This window comes from Phasianus colchicus, chromosome 24, assembly GCF_987193195.1.
Source record: "Phasianus colchicus chromosome 24, bPhaCol1.hap1.1, whole genome shotgun sequence".
NCBI classification, from domain to species: domain Eukaryota; kingdom Metazoa; phylum Chordata; class Aves; order Galliformes; family Phasianidae; genus Phasianus; species Phasianus colchicus.
In genome coordinates, this window is record NC_143459.1 from 4815312 (window position 1) to 4833501 (window position 18190).

At 51.5% G+C, this 18190-nt stretch overlaps 1 protein-coding gene across 1 annotated transcript in view; it reads left to right on the top strand.

Annotated features, from left to right (window-relative positions):
• Positions 1–18190, top strand: part of GRIK3 (glutamate ionotropic receptor kainate type subunit 3) — a 69845-nt gene that overhangs the window by 28739 nt on the left and 22916 nt on the right. Inside the window, exons 2-7 of the mRNA XM_031594885.2 lie at positions 8147–8323; positions 9174–9431; positions 10552–10733; positions 12579–12632; positions 15227–15400; positions 16991–17134. Coding sequence (XP_031450745.1) covers positions 8147–8323; positions 9174–9431; positions 10552–10733; positions 12579–12632; positions 15227–15400; positions 16991–17134 — 989 coding nt within the window. The remainder of the gene's footprint in view (positions 1–8146; positions 8324–9173; positions 9432–10551; positions 10734–12578; positions 12633–15226; positions 15401–16990; positions 17135–18190) is intronic.

Here is an 18190-nt window from a genome sequence, read left to right on the forward strand (position 1 = left end):
GAGCCACGATTCCACCACCTGCAAACAGATTTCAAACCCACTCCTTCCCCTCCTTGCCGTCGATAGCTGCTGTCGTTTTGTCTCTTTAAACTATAAAGCCACAGCGTTCTCTTTATAGTACAAAGCCCAGCGAAATGCTGAGCAGTGGGGTTATTCCGACTCATTGTCTGGTGAGATGAGATTGAGGTCAGGCCTTGAAGTATTTCCACAAACAGCATTTAAGAAGCAAAATAATTCACATCGTGCTTCCTGTGAGCTGCTGCCTGAGAGGGAACCGCATCCCTGCCCACCCCTCCCTGCATGGGAAACAGGGGCTGAGGGGGCACCCGCAGGAGGAGCCTTCTGTCTGCTGTGCTTTCCCACGTAGTGCTGGGCTGGGAGGTGCCAGAAGCACCTTTTCCAAACAGCCTTTAAATATATTGCACGCATCAAGGATGAAGATGCTCTGTGTGACAACAGAACCGTCTCTCTCCGAATTTGCTTTCACGTGGACGGCTCTGATTCATCTCACGTTCTCTTGCTCAGCACTGTGAGACTGAAGGCAACTTTTGGGTTTTGCAATGAGGGGATAAGAGGGGTTCAGGTCTCTGGGCTCAGTTCCACGAGCGGGAGGAGGAGTGTTTTGCCCAACGTTGTGAGCTTCCCATGCAGCCCACCGCTCACTGCAGACACACCATGGGGAGGAGAAGGCTCTCGGGCACTGCACATGGATGGGGTGGGCAGCGGGCAGCCTTCACTCCCAGCTTTCCTGCTTCTCTCCCTTGAACGCTGTTTAACTGAAGCCAAATTCAGCTCGCTGCACCCCACGCTCCCTCTGCACCTCCCACCCACACGCAGCCCTTCCTCCCGATTTCACCCAGCAATCCTCTTTTCCATTGAAGTCATGCCATTCTCAGCTCATCACTCCCTGCTTACGCCCAACAAATAGCACACAGGAAATGCCAATTCTCCTAAAAGGAAGGGAATTGCTGAAAAAAGCCACTTTGGGAAAAGCAGCAGGCGGTCATTTCCCATGCCAAGGCAGCTCCTCCTCTCACTGCCACACCTGCAATATCTGTGCACCACAGAGCTGCAGCCACGCAGCAGTGCAGACCCCAGGTGGGCAATGCAGACCCCTGTTACAGCACCTGTAACTCAGTGCATGGCCCTCCACCCCATTAACCCCAGCCCCCTGCAGTAGCGTGCTCCTCATGATGCTCGTTACAATGGCATTTGCATCTCATTATCTCTGCATGGATCAATGCCATCCGTGGGAAGCCATCACGCAGCAACACACCACTGAGTGCCCACACAGCCCCCAGGCTTTGGGGTCAGCTCACCCACTGCTGTTCGTGGTAAAGTTGGGAGCCCTCAACAACGCCGCTCCTTTTGCACTGCATATGAATCCTTTAATAAAGTTTTCCTCTTCCACCTCCTTTATAAATGAAGCATTCTTGAAGTTTCCCCTTTTCCGAGCTACCAAACTCATAATTTACCCGCTTCAATTTGCGATCTGCTCGGTTGGCTCAGTGATATTAATGAACATGCAGCTCCATGAGCACGCAGCTCAGGCTGCGCTCAGCTCTGCCCCTGTGGCAGTCAGATCTGCAGCCCCCCCATTGCAGGGGGCACAGACGGCTCCTGGGCTCTGCCACGTGCTTTGTTCTCCTCCTTCAGAGGGAAAGGGCTTTTTTTTGGCCCGTTCTGAATGCTTATGGGACACTCAAGTCCTCCTGCAGCTCCAGGCGCATCCCTCTGCTCCATGTGTGGTTTGTGAGCAAAGAGCGAGAGATGGGGAAATTAAATCTATTACAGAGCTTTCATCTCTTTCCCTGCAGAGAAGTTTGGGCAGAGGGCAGAGGGATGCAGCAGAAACCATCTTTCCAGAGAACTCTTTCCTCTCTCACACTGCTTTCTATTAAAAAGAGTGGGGAGGAATGGACAGGATGCCAACGAGGAGGACCTCACTATGGGTTTGGGATTTTCAGCTTCAAAACACAGCTCTGTTTGCCAATCAAACTCCGTATCTATCAGGAGCAAATTCTCAGCAGGTGGCACAACAATCTTGCAAAACCGAACTGTTAAATATTTAGGGCAGATGACAAACAATATGTCATAATATTTGCAGAACCGCGTTTGCTATTCCGCTCCTCATCTCGCCGTTTTTGGAGGCATCCACGGGAGAATGGGAAACAATTGACTGCCACTATTTGGTTACATTGTGAATGAAGTGTAGGATTTAATTTCGATTCCTTAAGCCTAATATTGCAGTGCTGCACGCCAGGTGGATTTTAACACTTATTAGCTGGGGCCTCGCAATGAATATTGAAGAGGAATTTAATTAACATGTGGGAACTCGGATTTTAATTGGGTTCGGGGTTTTATTTCAGATTTCATTCCAATGTGGGACACCTCTATGTCCCACTCCCACTTCCAGGCAGTGCTGCCAGGACAGCTGCTGAGCATACACAGCCCCAGAAAGGCCTGGGGAGCAGAGCAGTGACAGTGTGGCAGGGCACGATGCAGGGAGACACTATGGGTGAGTTCTGTATTGGTGGCAACCTCAGCAAAAACAGATCCAGATCTACGTGCTTCTGTCCCTTACACCCAGCTCTGCTATCCTGTCTGCTCCCAGTCTGCTTCCACCTGCACCCAGCTCTGCTATTCCATGCACCCAGTCCTGCTGTCCCATGCGCCCAGCTGTGCTGTCCCCTGCACCCAGAGTTGCTCCCTCCTGCACCCAGCACTGCTGTGCCACACTGTGCATTGGGTAAACCTGACTCTTCCTGGCATTTCCATCGCCCTTACCTTGATGGAATCTACTCCTAGAAGACCACGATGACACTTTTTGAAATTAATTAATTGAGCCCGCTTAAAAAAAAAAAAAAGAAAGAAAACAAAAAAAGCCCGTTTCATTTTAATCACGTACTATGCAAATGAGAAATGTAAATATCATTAGGAAATCTGTTGCTCACTTAATTCCTTTCTGCTGTAGCACTGCAGAAGGCCTTTGATCTCCTCTCGGCGCTTTGATCCACTCTTGGCCGGGGCTGCTGCGAGGGCACAGAGCTCACCCCATGCAAACGAGGAGCAGTGCCAGGAGCTGCAGCAGCCTCCACCCCATCCCTCAGTGTCCCCGAATTGCCCCGGTGCACCAGCAGCCCCCCACCCCTACAGCCCCCCTATCACAACCCAGCAGTGGGAACACAGAGCCAGACACATCCCTGTAGCTCCCTGCAGGTGTCCCATTGGGCACAGCCCCTCAGCCCTCCCCGATCTACTCCTCGTTACAGAACGAGCCGCCAAATTCCATTAATTTCTCATTTAGTGAGGCTAAAGTGCTGATACATACATTTTAGCTACAGTGCTCTTAATCAGTTAATTTAACCAGAAACATTAATAATGTATTTCTTTGCCACTTGACTGCTCATCCGTTAAACGGCTTATCCATAGGAGAAGGATGTCACCCCTCGTGACATGGAGTACCTAATACAGTGCAAATGAAATAAGATTTTGCATATTTAATATCGGAATGAAGAAAGAAGGAGATGCCGTCTCCTGGGAGCTGCACTGTGCGGCTCAGCGCCGAGCTGGGCGTGCTGCCCTGGCAGGAGGAAATCCCTCCTTACGGGACAGATTTCATTTTCTGCTCAAATTCATCTCCTTGGCATTACTCAGCAAATACCTCTCTGTCCCCGTGCTGCACACTGTGGGTTGCTCTGATGCTGACATCACCCCCAGGTCCCTCACCAGGGGGGCACAGAGCACCCGGACCAAGTGAAGCTGTGTCCAGGTTTGGAGTGTTCTGTGGTAGCAGCTCGTTAGGAAACATAGTAAAATTTATGGGGGAATAAGTAGTTGTTGCTCTTTTTTTTTTTCTCTGCGGTGATATTGCCTTTGCATTCTGTTGCCTCCATCACATTTGGTACTATTGCAGCAGCCATGTGCTGAGTGGGCAATCCTGGTAGTGGCCTTCAGCTGCACCAGGGGAGAGTCAGGTTGGATAGTAGGAGAAATTCCTTCTCCAAGAGTGGTGATGCAATGGCACAGGCTGTGCTGGGAGTGCTGGGATCACCATCTCTGGAAGTGTCCAGAACTGGAGAGATGTGGCAATGAGGGATGTATGGGCATGGGGGAGAGGAAGGGTGTTGGACTTGGGGACCTGAGAGGGCTTCTCCAGCCTGAATGGTTCTGTGATTCTGTGTTCACTCCATCCTCAGCGCACAACTCAAGGCGCTCCCTTTGCTTTGTTTTCCCATTTCTCCCTGAGGGTTCAGACACAGCCTTGGGAACACACAAAGCAAGGCAGTGCCATCCCCTGACTGCACCACTCCCAGCAATGGAAGCAAAGTGCCAAACCTCCCCCGGTGGATGCACAGGCAGGAGATGTGCAAAGCTCAGCCCTGTGCTCACACCATCCCCAAACGGGGCGCAGTAGAAGAGGACGAAGTGCCAGCCCAGGGCTCAGGGTGAGGGGAGGCAGCAGCTCTCGTGCTGCACCCAGCGAGAGCGATTTCAAACCGAGCACTTCTGCCAGGATGTCACACGGAAAGGCTGTCAGGAAGCTGTCTAAATGTGTTAACAACACTGTCAGCGGGGGAGAGAGAAGTGCTATCGGAATGGTTGTTCTTCAGAGCTAAATAACTCCGCGATTTTGTGCGGAGTAGAAGACGAGATCGCACCACGCACCGAGCGCTGAAGGAAGTTCTCGCTGAGGACGGAGCTGTTTGTTTTGTTAAAAAGGGGGAGGGAGGAGAAAGAGAAAACCTGAACCACACTGACTTTTCGTGACCCGGCTTCCTGCAAAGCTGAAAGCAGCTCTGATTGCAACCAACAGAGCAGAGCTGAGAGGGTGAAGCAGAGGACGGGGACTGGACACAGCTCAGCTCTCCTGGCACAGCTCTGGATTCCCACCATCCCAGGTTGGGATGGGGCAGCAGTGCACAGGTTTGGGCTCAGCTGTGTACAGCCCTTCCCACAGCTCCACATCCCAGGCACAGGTTCAGCCTTTTGCTTTGGGTTCTCGTTATGAATTGCTGCTCAATTCCCACCTCAGCAGCAGTGTCAGTGGCCATCCAGTCAGATCGAGTAACACAAAATAATAAGACATGAAGCAGATCCTAATTAGTGTGCTTTCTCATCTGCTGATTGACATTCTCTGGAGAGCAATTAGCCTACTCCAAAGGGAAAAGACAAACATTTACTTAACCTGCCTGGTGATTGATACCTGAACTCCAAGAAGTCAGAATCCCAGCCATTGCTGGGATGTGATGACTCAGAGTTTCTCCCTATGCCTTCCCCAGATACTGCAGAAAAGCACAGAGTTGCAGTGCATGGAGCCCACCCAACAACCCACCACTGCCACCCACCCCCACCCTGATCATCCCATCCTGCACTCCCTAGTCTGCTCCACCACCAACTGCTTACAGTCAGTGCTGATGATGGAGAGCATCCAGCAGCACTCTGCACTCTGCACTGAGGCATCTCCTATGGGCTGGTTCCCAGATCTGGTTCCCATCGTACCAAACGTGGCACAAAACCAAGGTTTTTTTGGGGAAAAAAAAAAAAAAAGTACATGCAAACAAACACAGTCTGAGTTGAGTGTGTGCTGAGCAGCCCATAGCATTGCAAGGTGGACCTGTGTGTCATTGCATGGAACAGCAAGGTCCCTTCCTGGGTGTACTGTGCAGCAAATGCCCTCTGAACCTGTGCAGGACACTGCACAGCAGCTCTGGGTGCTGCCAGCATCCCTGAACTCAGCACAGCACCGTGGGTGAGCGGGAGGAGAAGCTGTGATCTGCAGAGACAAAGAGCAGCTCTGAGAAAAAGCCACCAGCCCCACATCAGGGAGCAGCAGCCACTGGTCTCCTCAGTGCTGGAAATAACTTCAGCAACACCCGGGTGGAGACAGAAGTTGTTGAATGAGAAGAGGCCACACCAGAGAGCTTTTAGTTTTACTATCTCTGATAAAACTGCTTTACAAGTATATAAAAGTGGAAGCTGCTCTGCTGTTGGTTTTTAACAGCCTGTTGGCTCTCCGTGTTCCACCCAGGAGGAGCGCAGCACAACTCCTATCCCTCTGCAGCCATTGCATCCTGCAGAGCTGACAGCCCTCCGAGCTCCCTCTGCTCTCAGCACCACTGGGAATTCTGGTGTGCCCATGGAATGACCACTTTATGCCCATTTTGAGGGTAAATGCTCAGTTTTCAGACCTTGTACTGACTTCCCTGTGGTGCTCAGTGGAAGGCTGCTTGCTGGAGCCCTGCAGCACGTTGCACTGAGGGGTACAGGGGGTCCCAAGTCTCCCCATGATCTGCAAGCTGATGCCATCCCACAAATCATCTCCACTTCGTTCAAATGGAAAAGCTGCAACAATTATTTTCATAATTAGCTGCCTTTTCAAATTAATGCCAGTTATGCTATGTAATCATGATGAAGATTATGCATTAATCAGCTGCTCCAAGCCGGTTATTAGGCTCTTTAAATAATGATTGCAATGAATATATCTGAAGGAGAGACCCAGAGCCAGGAGAGAGGCAGCACACAGCATCCCTCGGTGCTGAGCACTCAGTGGTGCCTGCTGCTGGCACCTCTGAAAACATGGATTTCACACTGTCCTGGTGTTTGCAGCATCCAGCAGTGCAGTCAGAGATATATGGCTCCTTCCTGCCCTCTTCCACTGCCTGGTACTAAATTCAAGCTATTGGGTGGTTGCACGGAAAATTTGTTTCTGTCAAAAAACCTATTATATCCAATTGGATGTCTGGAATGGGAATTTATTTGGGCTCAAGAAGCAGTAATCCACATAGGCAGACCTTCTGTATTGTGCCCTAATAAGACGTGCTGCAAAAGAACTCTGAAAGCTCTGGGCCTCGTGTCAGCTGCTCAGTGATCGATGTCACACGAAACCAGTTATCATTCCGGGATGATGCTGGAAAACAAAAAATCCTCTGCTACAATGTTCTGGGCAGTAAATCTTTGAACAGAAAGGATGAACCTCATGCTCACTTCATTCCTGTTTATTGTTTCTGGTGTAATATTGAGCAAGAATCTTCCCAACCCTGTGAAACTTGGATGAGCTACCAGTGTGTACAAGCTGATAGGGATGAATCCATCTCTCAATAGCCAGAGGTTACAGCAGGATCCATTGAGCATGGGGCTCTGGGACAGCCCTCCTGGACTCTTGCCCACACTGCTGGGCATTTTACATTGGTCATAAGTGACTCCTTGGAGATGCCATAGGATTGAAATGGGTCTCCAGAATCTTTTCTTTACACTTCCCCCCATTGCCCATGTTACTGCTGAGACCTAAAATATTTTTTTCCCATTGGAAACATTCAGTGAACAACTCCAATGTCTGTAATGAAATACTTTAGATCCACCTTAAATTGAAAAGGAAGATTTTCTTTCCACTAACGAACCCAGAGCCCATCTGTTACCAGTTGCACTTGCTTATCTCTCTCATCCATTAATTATTTTGGTTTACTTTTTAATAAGATGGAGCAAGGTTTGTGAGCCTTTCTGCAGCAGTAAGCTGTGCCTACAACGATGTACAAGTGCATAATTTACAGCCACCCCGAGTTGCTTCCATTAGGTTGGCTGTCAGCAGGGAATTGAGGACAAGACGTAGCAATCCGGAGCTGAGGAGCCAGGCAATGCCACGACATGAGCTCACTGCCCATGGGGAGGTGTAATGGCACGAACAGCTCCTGAGCACGGGGAAGCAGCATCCGAGATGTGCATTATTGAGCTGATATGCTGTGGGGTAGGCAGATCTCTGCTGGTCTGGATTAAGGACTTGGATGAGCAAACACGAGGAACGATGGAAGACGAGAAGGGCACTGAAAGGCCATGAAAAGCAGCAGCCCAGCCCAGCAGTCTGCCCCTCCCCAGGGCTGGACCTGCTCCCACAGCATGCCACACACCTGCCTCATACAGATGCTCCAAGACATCAGATTTGTCCCTGAAAAGCCAACACCAGCACTTCCCCAGGCAGCACCTACCAAAAACCCCAATGGGCAGAACCATTTTATGATTCTGCTGCAGCCTGGGACATGCTGTTGGTCAGCTCACTGATGGCACAGCTCCATCCGAGCCTTCTTGCCCTTGCTGTGTACCACCATAACCACAGCATCCACGGCTCCATCCTGCTCCTTCTCTCTTCCAGGAGGGATCTTTGAGTACACCGATGGCCCCAACACGCAGGTGATGAGCGCAGAGGAGCAAGCCTTCCGATTTTCTGCCAACATCATCAACAGGAACAGAACGCTGCTGCCCAACACCACGCTGACCTACGACATCCAGAGGATACACTTCCACGACAGCTTTGAAGCCACCAAGAAAGGTGAGCAGGCGATGCATTCCCCTCAGCTGTGGGCTCAGTGCACAACTGCACGGGGCCGACCCTCCAAGGCACTGACACAGGGCAGCAACTGCTCCTTTTGTCCTCACAAAGCTCCTTTCAGTGCTCGCTTCTCATCCTGCACGCAGGTCTGTGGGCTACGTTGTGTTTATTTCATTGTATCCCCAGCAATTCAAACCTCCCCGGTGTGGAACGTCGGCTTCCCTTCTTTCAGGGCAGCTTTCCTCATGCGTTGCAATGAAGCAGAGCTATCAAAAAACCCCATGCTGCCCTTTGATTTGGAGGGAGGCAGCAGAGGCGACAGAGAAATAATCTGTTCCTGTGAAAAACTTTAGTGTTTTTTCCCCCCCAAAATGCCTCCAGCCCTAAATGCAGTTGTTCTGCTTTAATTTCTCGGTGAAAGCTTCAGCGGAGCTCAGGGAAGCATTATTTGGCAGAAAAGAAACTCTATTAAAATTGATGGGAAAAAGCATTTGTCAGGGCGATTTTGATCATTTCTGTGCTCATAGCCAACACAGCCCTAATGGCGAGCTAACCGGGCAGCCCCCATCCACACTCCCATTAAGAGGTAATTACCCTCTGAAGCATATTCAGCTCAGATCAATGGAAATGAGCTGCTCCAAGGGGGATATCAATCCCAGAGCACACCCCATGGGGTGGGCTTGGGGGACTCAGCACAAAAGATGCCAAAGAGGCACCCAGTGGCTGGGAGGCCTTCTGGTTGCAGGTGGGTGATGTCTTTGGTATCTCCACAGCTCAGTCTGTCCATCCACCCACTGCCCCCACCCCACACTGCTGCCTTGCTCTGCTGATGGCCTCTCCCACTTTGCAGCCTGTGACCAGCTGGCTCTCGGCGTCGTAGCAATATTTGGACCATCCCAAGGCTCCTGCACCAACGCCGTGCAGTCCATCTGCAATGCCCTGGAGGTGCCACACATCCAGCTCCGGTGGAAGCACCACCCGTTGGATAACAAGGACACTTTCTACGTCAACCTTTATCCTGACTATGCTTCCCTTAGCCATGCCATTCTGGACCTGGTGCAGTACTTGAAATGGAGGTCAGCCACTGTGGTTTACGATGACAGCACAGGTAGGTGAAGGAGGTGCTTTGAAAGGAGGAATCTGGGAGATTTCTTATTGTGGGTCCCATTTAGGAAGTGCTCTCAGGAACCCTCCTGGAAGCCAAATGTCACAGTGTGCAGAACATCCTGGTATCCATCCCAGAGCTTTCCATCCTTGGGCACATAGAAGCCAGGGCTGGGACACGGGGGGGATCAGAGCTGTGGGGCAGTGCCTGGCCCAGCTCCACGGCTGCCATTGGGAATGCACTTTCCCAGCTGAAAGCAAAAGCAGTTCTGCAAAGTTTTTTTGTTTTCTGGCTAATTCTGTAAAAAAATAGCTGACAAAGTTTTTCACTTAAAGAACGCTGTTGATGGTTAAACAAAGCAAAGAGCCGCACAGAGCTATAGATTAAAAAAGAGCAGAAACAAAAGACACATTGGAGAGCCTGTCCAACCTCATTCCACTAAACCAAATGGTTTCTTTAGGGGAGGGCTGATGAGAACACAGTTTGACATTCCTGTTTTGCAAATGTGGGTCACAGTATGTTCCCTTCGTGGCATATTCTAATGCACTTCTACTATGCACGAGGACTCGCTTTGCTTTTCCTGCCTGCGATAGGCATCTGCTGAACTCCTTCTTGCAGCATGAGATACCAATAGCTCCTGCTCAGCTGCATTCAGCACAGCTTTGTACCTTCCACATAAAACAGGAATGAATTCTAAGGACAGCGAGCCGGTTACAAGTTGTGATTAAGTGCCCGCTATGAACCACGCTATTCATAAATCTAAGTGCGTTTTCATTTTTTCCTTTTGCTGTTGCGCATGATAAATACCGCGGATTTTAATTTGTCATGTAGATAATTATCACAGCCTGTCCTTTCTCAAGGGCATATTTGCTTAAGAAAAAAACAGTTTGACAACAGAGATGACCGAGGTTGGGAGCAGCCCTATTTCCCCTCTTCCCACCCAGCGCCAGGACCCAGCTCTGCCCTTTACTCTGATAGACCTTTAGCATCCAGGGCAGGGAGGAACGGCTTGTCTGCATCCCATATTGTTACCAAAAGGAAACATCGTACTCTGATGCCCGCCTGCAGGGCAGGGCAGCCCATCCCGTAACGCTCTGGGTTTGTCTTTGTGCAATGCCTGAAGGCCTCATCCGGCTGCAGGAGCTCATCATGGCCCCATCACGGTACAACATCCGCCTGAAGATCCGCCAGCTGCCGCTGGACACGGACGATGCACGGCCTCTGCTGAAGGAGATGAAGCGGGGCCGGGAGTTCCGCATCATCTTTGACTGCAGCCACCTGATGGCAGCCCAGATCCTCAGGCAGGTGAGCGGGGGGACTTTGGGGATGCGGGGGGATGTGGGGACACGGGGGGTGGGGACACGGGTTCAGTCCTGCCTACAGCAGAAGGTGCAATGCGTGCACTCCATGCTAGCTCTCCTAAGGCAGCCTTTGGGCCATCCTGCACAAATGCAAAAGTGGCACCACTGAGCAGCAAGGAAAATGTCAGCTCTCAGCCCCACTCCTTGCAGCAGGGCGGCAGCCGTGTCCTCTCACTGTGTGCAGCTCTTGCACCCCAAGCCAGATTTCAGTGATCTGCTGTCACCAGGCTCCCCCCCCCCCCCCCCTTCCCTGTCTCCTGCCTCTGTCACAGCTGCTGGCCCAGCTCCCCTCACCCAAGTGCCATTACGTGGCAGAGTCAGCATCAGACAGAGGGAAACATCTCAGGAAGATCGCTGCTCAGATCAGCCCAGCAAGACGCTGCCACACAGATTAAATAGATGCCCTGAAGGGCTGGGAAAGCAAGCAGAGAAAGAGACTTCTCCTGCAACCTGCTTGATGCAAAATGAAGAGAAATCAGAAAGCCTAGGAGGGATTATTAAAGAAAGCAATAGAAGGGACTCATTGTTTCCTGCCTATTATTTTAGCATGCTGGCTGTGCTCAGTGCTGTTCACTTATCATGTGGTTTATTATAGTTTATTGTGCCATCTGCTCCGCTTGTCGCTGCAAGTGCAGCATGAGGAAGATGGAGGAGGGGGGGCTGCAGGGAAGGAACTTCTCCGGAGCCCTTCTGTGTGTCAGCAGGGTTTGCTCTTTTGTCAGGAGCAGCGGCCACTCCATTCCTTTCCTTCCTGGACAAACAAATCACTTTAGGACCTTATGGGAGAGCTCTGCCTGCTCACGGGTGTTTTTTGTGTTCTCCAGCTATGCCCATTTCTGGTCACTTTGTAATGCTGTACGCCTGTTCTCTTGCTTCCCAGCCCCTCTGCTCCCCTTGGCAGCTGTCTCCAAACAGCTGCAGCTCTCCACAGTATGTAGATGTGCTGCCTTCACTTTGATAGAGCTCCCATCCCATCCTGGGGCTCACCCGCAGCTCCCACTCCTGGTTCACCACCGATTTATTTCCCCACCAACCCAGACATCAGCTGTGCTCGTGCTGCAGGAGCAGGGCTGGCTGCCTGCAGCAGGACAGGGCTGCCCTCCACCACCACCTCCTGGACCTGAACCCCCCATTTACTCCTCTGACTTCACATGTCCTCAAAGACACCTATTTCTGCACCCAGGTGTGCAGCTCTGAGAGCCCTGCAAACCACAGGCACAAGGCTCTCGAAAAGACATTCCCAAGAATCTTGGGGTGAAGATGCACCCCAGAGTTACAATTTCAAGGCTTGTGCTCTCCATCCTTTCCTTTACCCGTGGTTTTTGACATCCTGCTTCTTTCCAAACTGTCACTTCCTTCCTCGGAGCGAAATTCTGCCCTAGTAATTTCAGCAGAAAACAAGGGAAGTAAACATCTCCTGGGGGACGTGAAGTTGCTTTCCCATCAGTGGAGATTTTAAAGTGCTCCTGCATGTGTTTTTCTGCATAAAGCACGCTCACAGTCAGCACCACAGGGAGAGCCACGACTGTCTCCCGATTATGGAATCAGAGAATCACAGAATCGTTGAGGTTGGAGAAGCCCTCCAACATCCCCAAGATCCAAGCTCAACCCAACCCTACCATGCCCACTGACCGTGTCCCCAAGTGCCACATCCCCACTGTTCTGAACGCCTGCAGGGACAGTGACCCACCAGTCCCTGTGCAGTCTGTGCTACTGCATCACAGCTCCTTGGAGAAGAGCTTTTCTCCCTCCTTTCCCTCACTAACCACCTTTCCCTCCTCTCCCCAAGGCCATGGCAATGGGAATGATGACGGAGTACTACCACTTCATCTTCACCACCCTGGTAACGTATCTGCTCTGTAACCCCAACTATCCCCCAATGGGGGGCTGCAGGGTGAGGGGTGGGATGCTGGGGAGGGGTGGGAGCAGAGCAGGGCTGAACAACCCAGCAGAAGCATCAGCAGCTCCACCATCATTACGGCTCCATCCTCTGTGCTCTGCAGAAAGGACTCTGCACGAGATGAGCTCTGCTCTCATTATCCATGGGCCACTTCTTTCCAACACCAGGAGCCATTCTGGTCTGGGCTTTCCAGCATGCTGCTTTTGTTCCCACTCGGGATGCTATTGTCTACTCTACTGTTGAGTGTTGCGTGATTTTGAAAATCCAATTTATCTCTCTGCCTTTAGGAAAGCGGCAGACAAAACTAACCCTTAAAAACTGCAAAATTTATTTTTCAAATGCAAAAGACATTTTAATTACCCCTGCTACTATTATCTATTCCAGGCAGCTTTAAGCATTTCCCAGATAACCTCCTATTAATCAGCCCCAGCTGAGCCTAGAGTACATTTCATGTGTAGGTACAGCCTGGAGGCGGGAAAAGAAGAATTATAATAAATTAATAGATAAGCAATCACAATTAATGCCACTTTCCTGAAATAACAGTTATATCATGGGAAAGATATTTTAATCTGTCATTCCTTAAGGCAATGTTTTCCTAGCTTGCAACGCATGTGCTTCGGCGTCTACAGTACTAGACCCATGGGGTGCTAATGAATTAGTCTATTATGTTATACTGAATGTTTCTAAAAGGTCCCCAGTCAATACCGAGTGCAGTGCATCAACACTTGGCACGAAATGCTGCAGCAGTGTGCTCAGCAGCACAGCTCTGCTCAGTGCTCCAGCAGCAGCAGCCCCAATCTGGTCTTCCTTATAAGAGCACAGCTCTCTGTGCAGCTCTGCTATCCCATAATGTCCTGAGCACGGATGGTCCTCTGAGCCCAACGCTTCCAGAGATTTCCCAGCAGCTTTGGAAAGCAGTTCTTTGCAAACATGGAAGCTTCCCCAGTGCTCGAATGGAAGCAAGGATCCTCCCATGCTTTGTGCAGAGAGAAACAGAAATCACAGCCCCCGAGCTCAGGTTGGGGAGTGGGGACATGAGGATGTCATGCATTCGAGGTGCCCACCCTGAGTGCCCACTGCTGCTCCCATGGGGAATGGCATCACCTGGGGAGGAGCCCCCCAAGCCTTGGGAGCAGAACTGTCCTGAAAGCAGCGGGATGGAGAGGAGAATAAATCTGCAGTAAAAAAAAAAAGTGGCGAAAGAGAACGCTGATGAGGTGGAAAATAGAACCAGATGTTCCAATTTGTGGCTGTACAAGAGCGGAAAATGTGGGAGAAACTGATAGGGCAATTCCCCCCCTGAGCCTGCTCTGATGCTTGGTGGGGCTCTGCATTGCCCAGCTGTGCTGGTGGGAGCACAACCCAATGCTGCACGGAGCAGAGGACCCCACAGCAGATCTATGCATGTCTGAGCTTAAGCAGCTCCATGTGCCAGCAGTCACTGTAACCCATCTGAAAGTCAGCTCACAACCAGGCCTGAGCGCTGCCCTTTAATGAGACGTGAGGTTTGCACTTGCCATTTTTCAGCAAGAAAACAAAAATCCAACAAATGCCTACCCAGCCCAGGCCCTGCACTGTGCTGCCTGTGACAAACAGCACTGCAGGCTGCTCCAGCAGGTTACAGCCCAGCATCCATCAGCAGCCAGCCCTGGGTGCAGGGTCATGGGGAGGCACACAGGGAGAGATCAAACCCCTAAATCTTATGAAAGCAAAACAGCTGTAGGAGCTCAGATCTCCCACTGAGCACGAAGTGCTGGCTGCTGGTGAGTGCTGATTGTGTTCTGCTTTGCTCAGGGCGCTGCATTTCAGGGCCGGTGTTTCTGCAGCTGCCTGTGGGCAGAACAGAGCTTGCTGCTGTGTCCTGGGTGAGCACACAGCCCAGCTACATCCTGCTGGTACAGCCACAACATACAAAGCAGCTCCAAAATCTCTGGCTGCCATGCATCCCATGCCCCAACCATGGGTATGCATGCAGCTCTTCCCTCCCATCCGGGCTGTGCAGGCTCTGGGCTGTGCCCTGGGCTCATCACTCGGCCCCACAGCAGTGATGGGGCACTGAGGATGGTCCCTGAGCTGGAGTCCATCTCGAGCTGAGCGCCGGAGCCAGGAGATGCATTAAGGAGTGCCCATCCCTGCTGTGTGCCAAGCCATGTCCGCGGGCCGGCTGCCAGCAGCTCAGGGCTGCCTGGCTGGGAGACTTTTTTTTTCAATTGCATAAAGGGCCCTCTCATTCATTTGCAGACTGTGTAGGCTGGTTGGAATGTCAAGAGATGTGTCTCCGTTCCTCTTTGATAGCTGTCTGCAAACTGGATTCAGAATCTCTCCACCATCCCCAGCACCCGGAGGGCTCCGGTGCTCATAGCAAATTCTCTCCCATCACCTCCCAGCCCCACCAGCACTTGGGTTGCAGCAGACAGCCCTGCAGCATCACTGCCTCCTGCCCACATGCTCTGCCACGGCACACACACAACCCAATGTAAAAGAGATGAACACCCCACAGCTAAACCCAATGTTTAACCCGGTTTCTCTCTTTTTAGGATCTTTATGCACTAGATCTAGAACCATACCGCTACTCTGGAGTGAATCTGACCGGTTTCAGGATCCTCAACGTGGAGAACCCCCACGTGTCCTCCATCATCGAGAAGTGGGCGATGGAGAGGCTGCAGTCTGCGCCCAAAGCAGAGCTGGGGCTGCTCGACGGCGTGATGATGGTACGGGGCGTTGTGGTGTGGGGTGTGCTGAGGGTACAGGGTGTGATAGGACGTGGTATCGTGGGCTGGGGCATGGGGATGTGGGGTGTGGTGGTGTGGGGTGTGGTGGTGCAGGGTGTGATGGTGGTACAAAGCATGGTGATGGTACAAGGTGTGATGGTGGTACAGATGTGATGATGGTACAAGGTGTGATGGTGGTACAGATGTGATGATGGTACAAAGTGTGATGGTGGTACAGATGTGATGATGGTACAGAGCATGATGACAGCACAAGGCATTCAAATCCAATGTTTTCTCTGCTGCCAAAGACAGAGCACAATGGGGTTTGTTACCCCAAGCAGTCCTCAGAAGGAGCAGAGCACATGGCTGGACTGGGTTAGGCAGTTTGCTGAGATTGATGCAGGGAAGAAGAGCCACAGCTATGCCCAGAGACAGCTTCTGCTGCAGCTTTGATGACTCCTTTTAGGGCCTGATGGCAGCTCTGTTCCACTGAGTTACGGCTCGGAAGGTGCAGCACCTGCTCACCCATCTGTCTTCCCTGAAAGACTGTCTCTAGCCCCGTAACTGCTGACTGTCTGCCTCCCGATCCTTCCCACAGGTAGCACAGCTCCCAGACTTTCACCTTGAGAGGGCTCCTCGTATCCCTCTATTCTGCTTTATTTTCCCTCGGAGAACAGTCTCATCACTCTTCTCCTTTTACTCCTCTGCAGTGCTGCGCACAGGGGTGCAGGAGGGTCTCAGCACCACACTAATTCCCCATGAAACTGCCTGGCCACGTCTTTGTGCCCCTCTCCCAGCCCCAAACACACAAAGTCTGTCCCCACTGCTGTGCCAGGAGCCTGCAGGACACACTGCCCACTTGTCACGCTTCGGTGCTGCAGCCATCGGGACAATGCCAGTGCTGGAGGATTTTCTCCACGGCCATGTCCTGATGGATATTCCCCTTTGTTTGCTGTGATATTTGCTTTGTTGTGTTGTACACTGTTCTTCAGCTTTGGGAAGCTAGTAAACAATGTATTTTTTCCCTAGCAGGACTCATCACAGCAGGGTGTAAAATTAACCCAGTGCCCTTGAGCAGTTTGGAGGAGAGGTGGGACACCTTATGGTACCCAAAGCCATCACCTCACAGAAACAAAAAGTCCTCCCTGGTTCAAAAACTGAAATGTGGGCAGATGTTATGTAGCTGTGATGTGCCTGCTGGGTCATTTTGGAAAGTTTTCCATGCACAGGGACAAGCCACTTTGCTTTTCTGGTTCTTCTTTCCCCTTGTACGTGTGCGCATGGCTAAGATGCTCTCATGTAAGACTGCTTTACCCTCCTTAGACTAAGCAGATGAAATAAGAAAGCTCTGTTTCTACCTCCTACATTTAGAATTAGCTTCTCCATTTGACAACACAGCAGTTAGAGCACCAGGAACAGCCCGGATAGACGCATGCAGACAGATGACATTGTGCCAAGCTCTGATTTTCAGGACAGAGCTGTGCTTTTTCAGCCTGAAGAACAGAACCCCGCTCTGCTGCAGCTCTGCCCTGTATGCACGGATGTCACCAGCGCTCTGCAGAGCCACAAATGCTGTTCCCTTCCCTTTAGACAGACGCTGCCCTGCTGTATGATGCTGTGCACGTGGTGTCCGTGTGCTATCAGCGCGCCCCGCAGATGACGGTGAATTCCCTGCAGTGTCACCGGCACAAGGCCTGGCGCTTCGGCGGACGCTTCATGAACTTCATCAAGGAGGTGAGAGCCCAATTTGCAGCTCTAATTGCTCAAAACTGCAATTGCAATTGCTCAGAACTGCAAAGGTTCTGCAGCAGGAGTGGCGCGGCGTACCTGCACACACAGCAGAGGGTTTCGTGCTTCCAGGGCTATGAAAACCCTCCCCAGCACCCCGTGTGCTGCCCTTTGTAAGGACAAATGAAGGCAGAGCTGCAGGAAGATGGTGCAAACCTGCCAGTGTGGCTTTGTAGGAAAGTCACCTTTTTACCCCCAGGCCTTTGGGAGCTTCTGGGGCAGTGGCTTTTTGCATGGGGAGTCAGGGAATCAGCTGCAGCAAAGGACACGTGCCCAGGGTTGCAACTATAAGGTCCTTAAACACGAAGACAGAAGCACACTGCTGGTGTCAGGGTGCTGCAGCATGCCCTGCAGACAGCCCTGCACCCAGCCTGGGCAGCACAACCACGCAGCCGTGGGAGCAGTGAGAGGAATTGCTCCCATCACAGGCAGAGAATGAACCTCCTCTTAATCGGCTCTGAAGATTATATCTCTTCTCGCTCTGCCACTCTCTCTCCCCTTTTTCATGTTTTGTTCCCTTCTGTGGAAAGCTGCTCCAGCTGGCTGCCAAAAGACAGTGTAAATAATTTGTTTGGTTGGTTCCTTTTGCAAATTATCCTGAGCTCACACGCCAGCGCCCTCCTGTCATTTCCCATTCTGGCACCAACACAGCACAGTGCAGAGATAAGTGTGCCCCTATTGCACCCAGAGCAGCACTGCCACACACTGTGAGCACGGCTGCAGGGATGGCCGCAGTGTCACCTGCTGAGGTCACACTGCAGGAGTGCCAGCATTCCCACAGCTGCCCACTGCTCGGGACATTCAGGCTCCCATTCCTCTCAGGAGCATCAGCATCCTGCCAAAAGCAGCTCTTAATTTATGAGCTCAACCAGAGCTGTCCCAGAGCCGGACTCCCTGCAGCCCAGCATTTATCAGCACCACAAGGATAAATGCAGCCCGCAAGGATGCTATGATGAATGCAGGAGTTTTTTACTGAGTCATCACAGCCTCAACAGCTGTCGG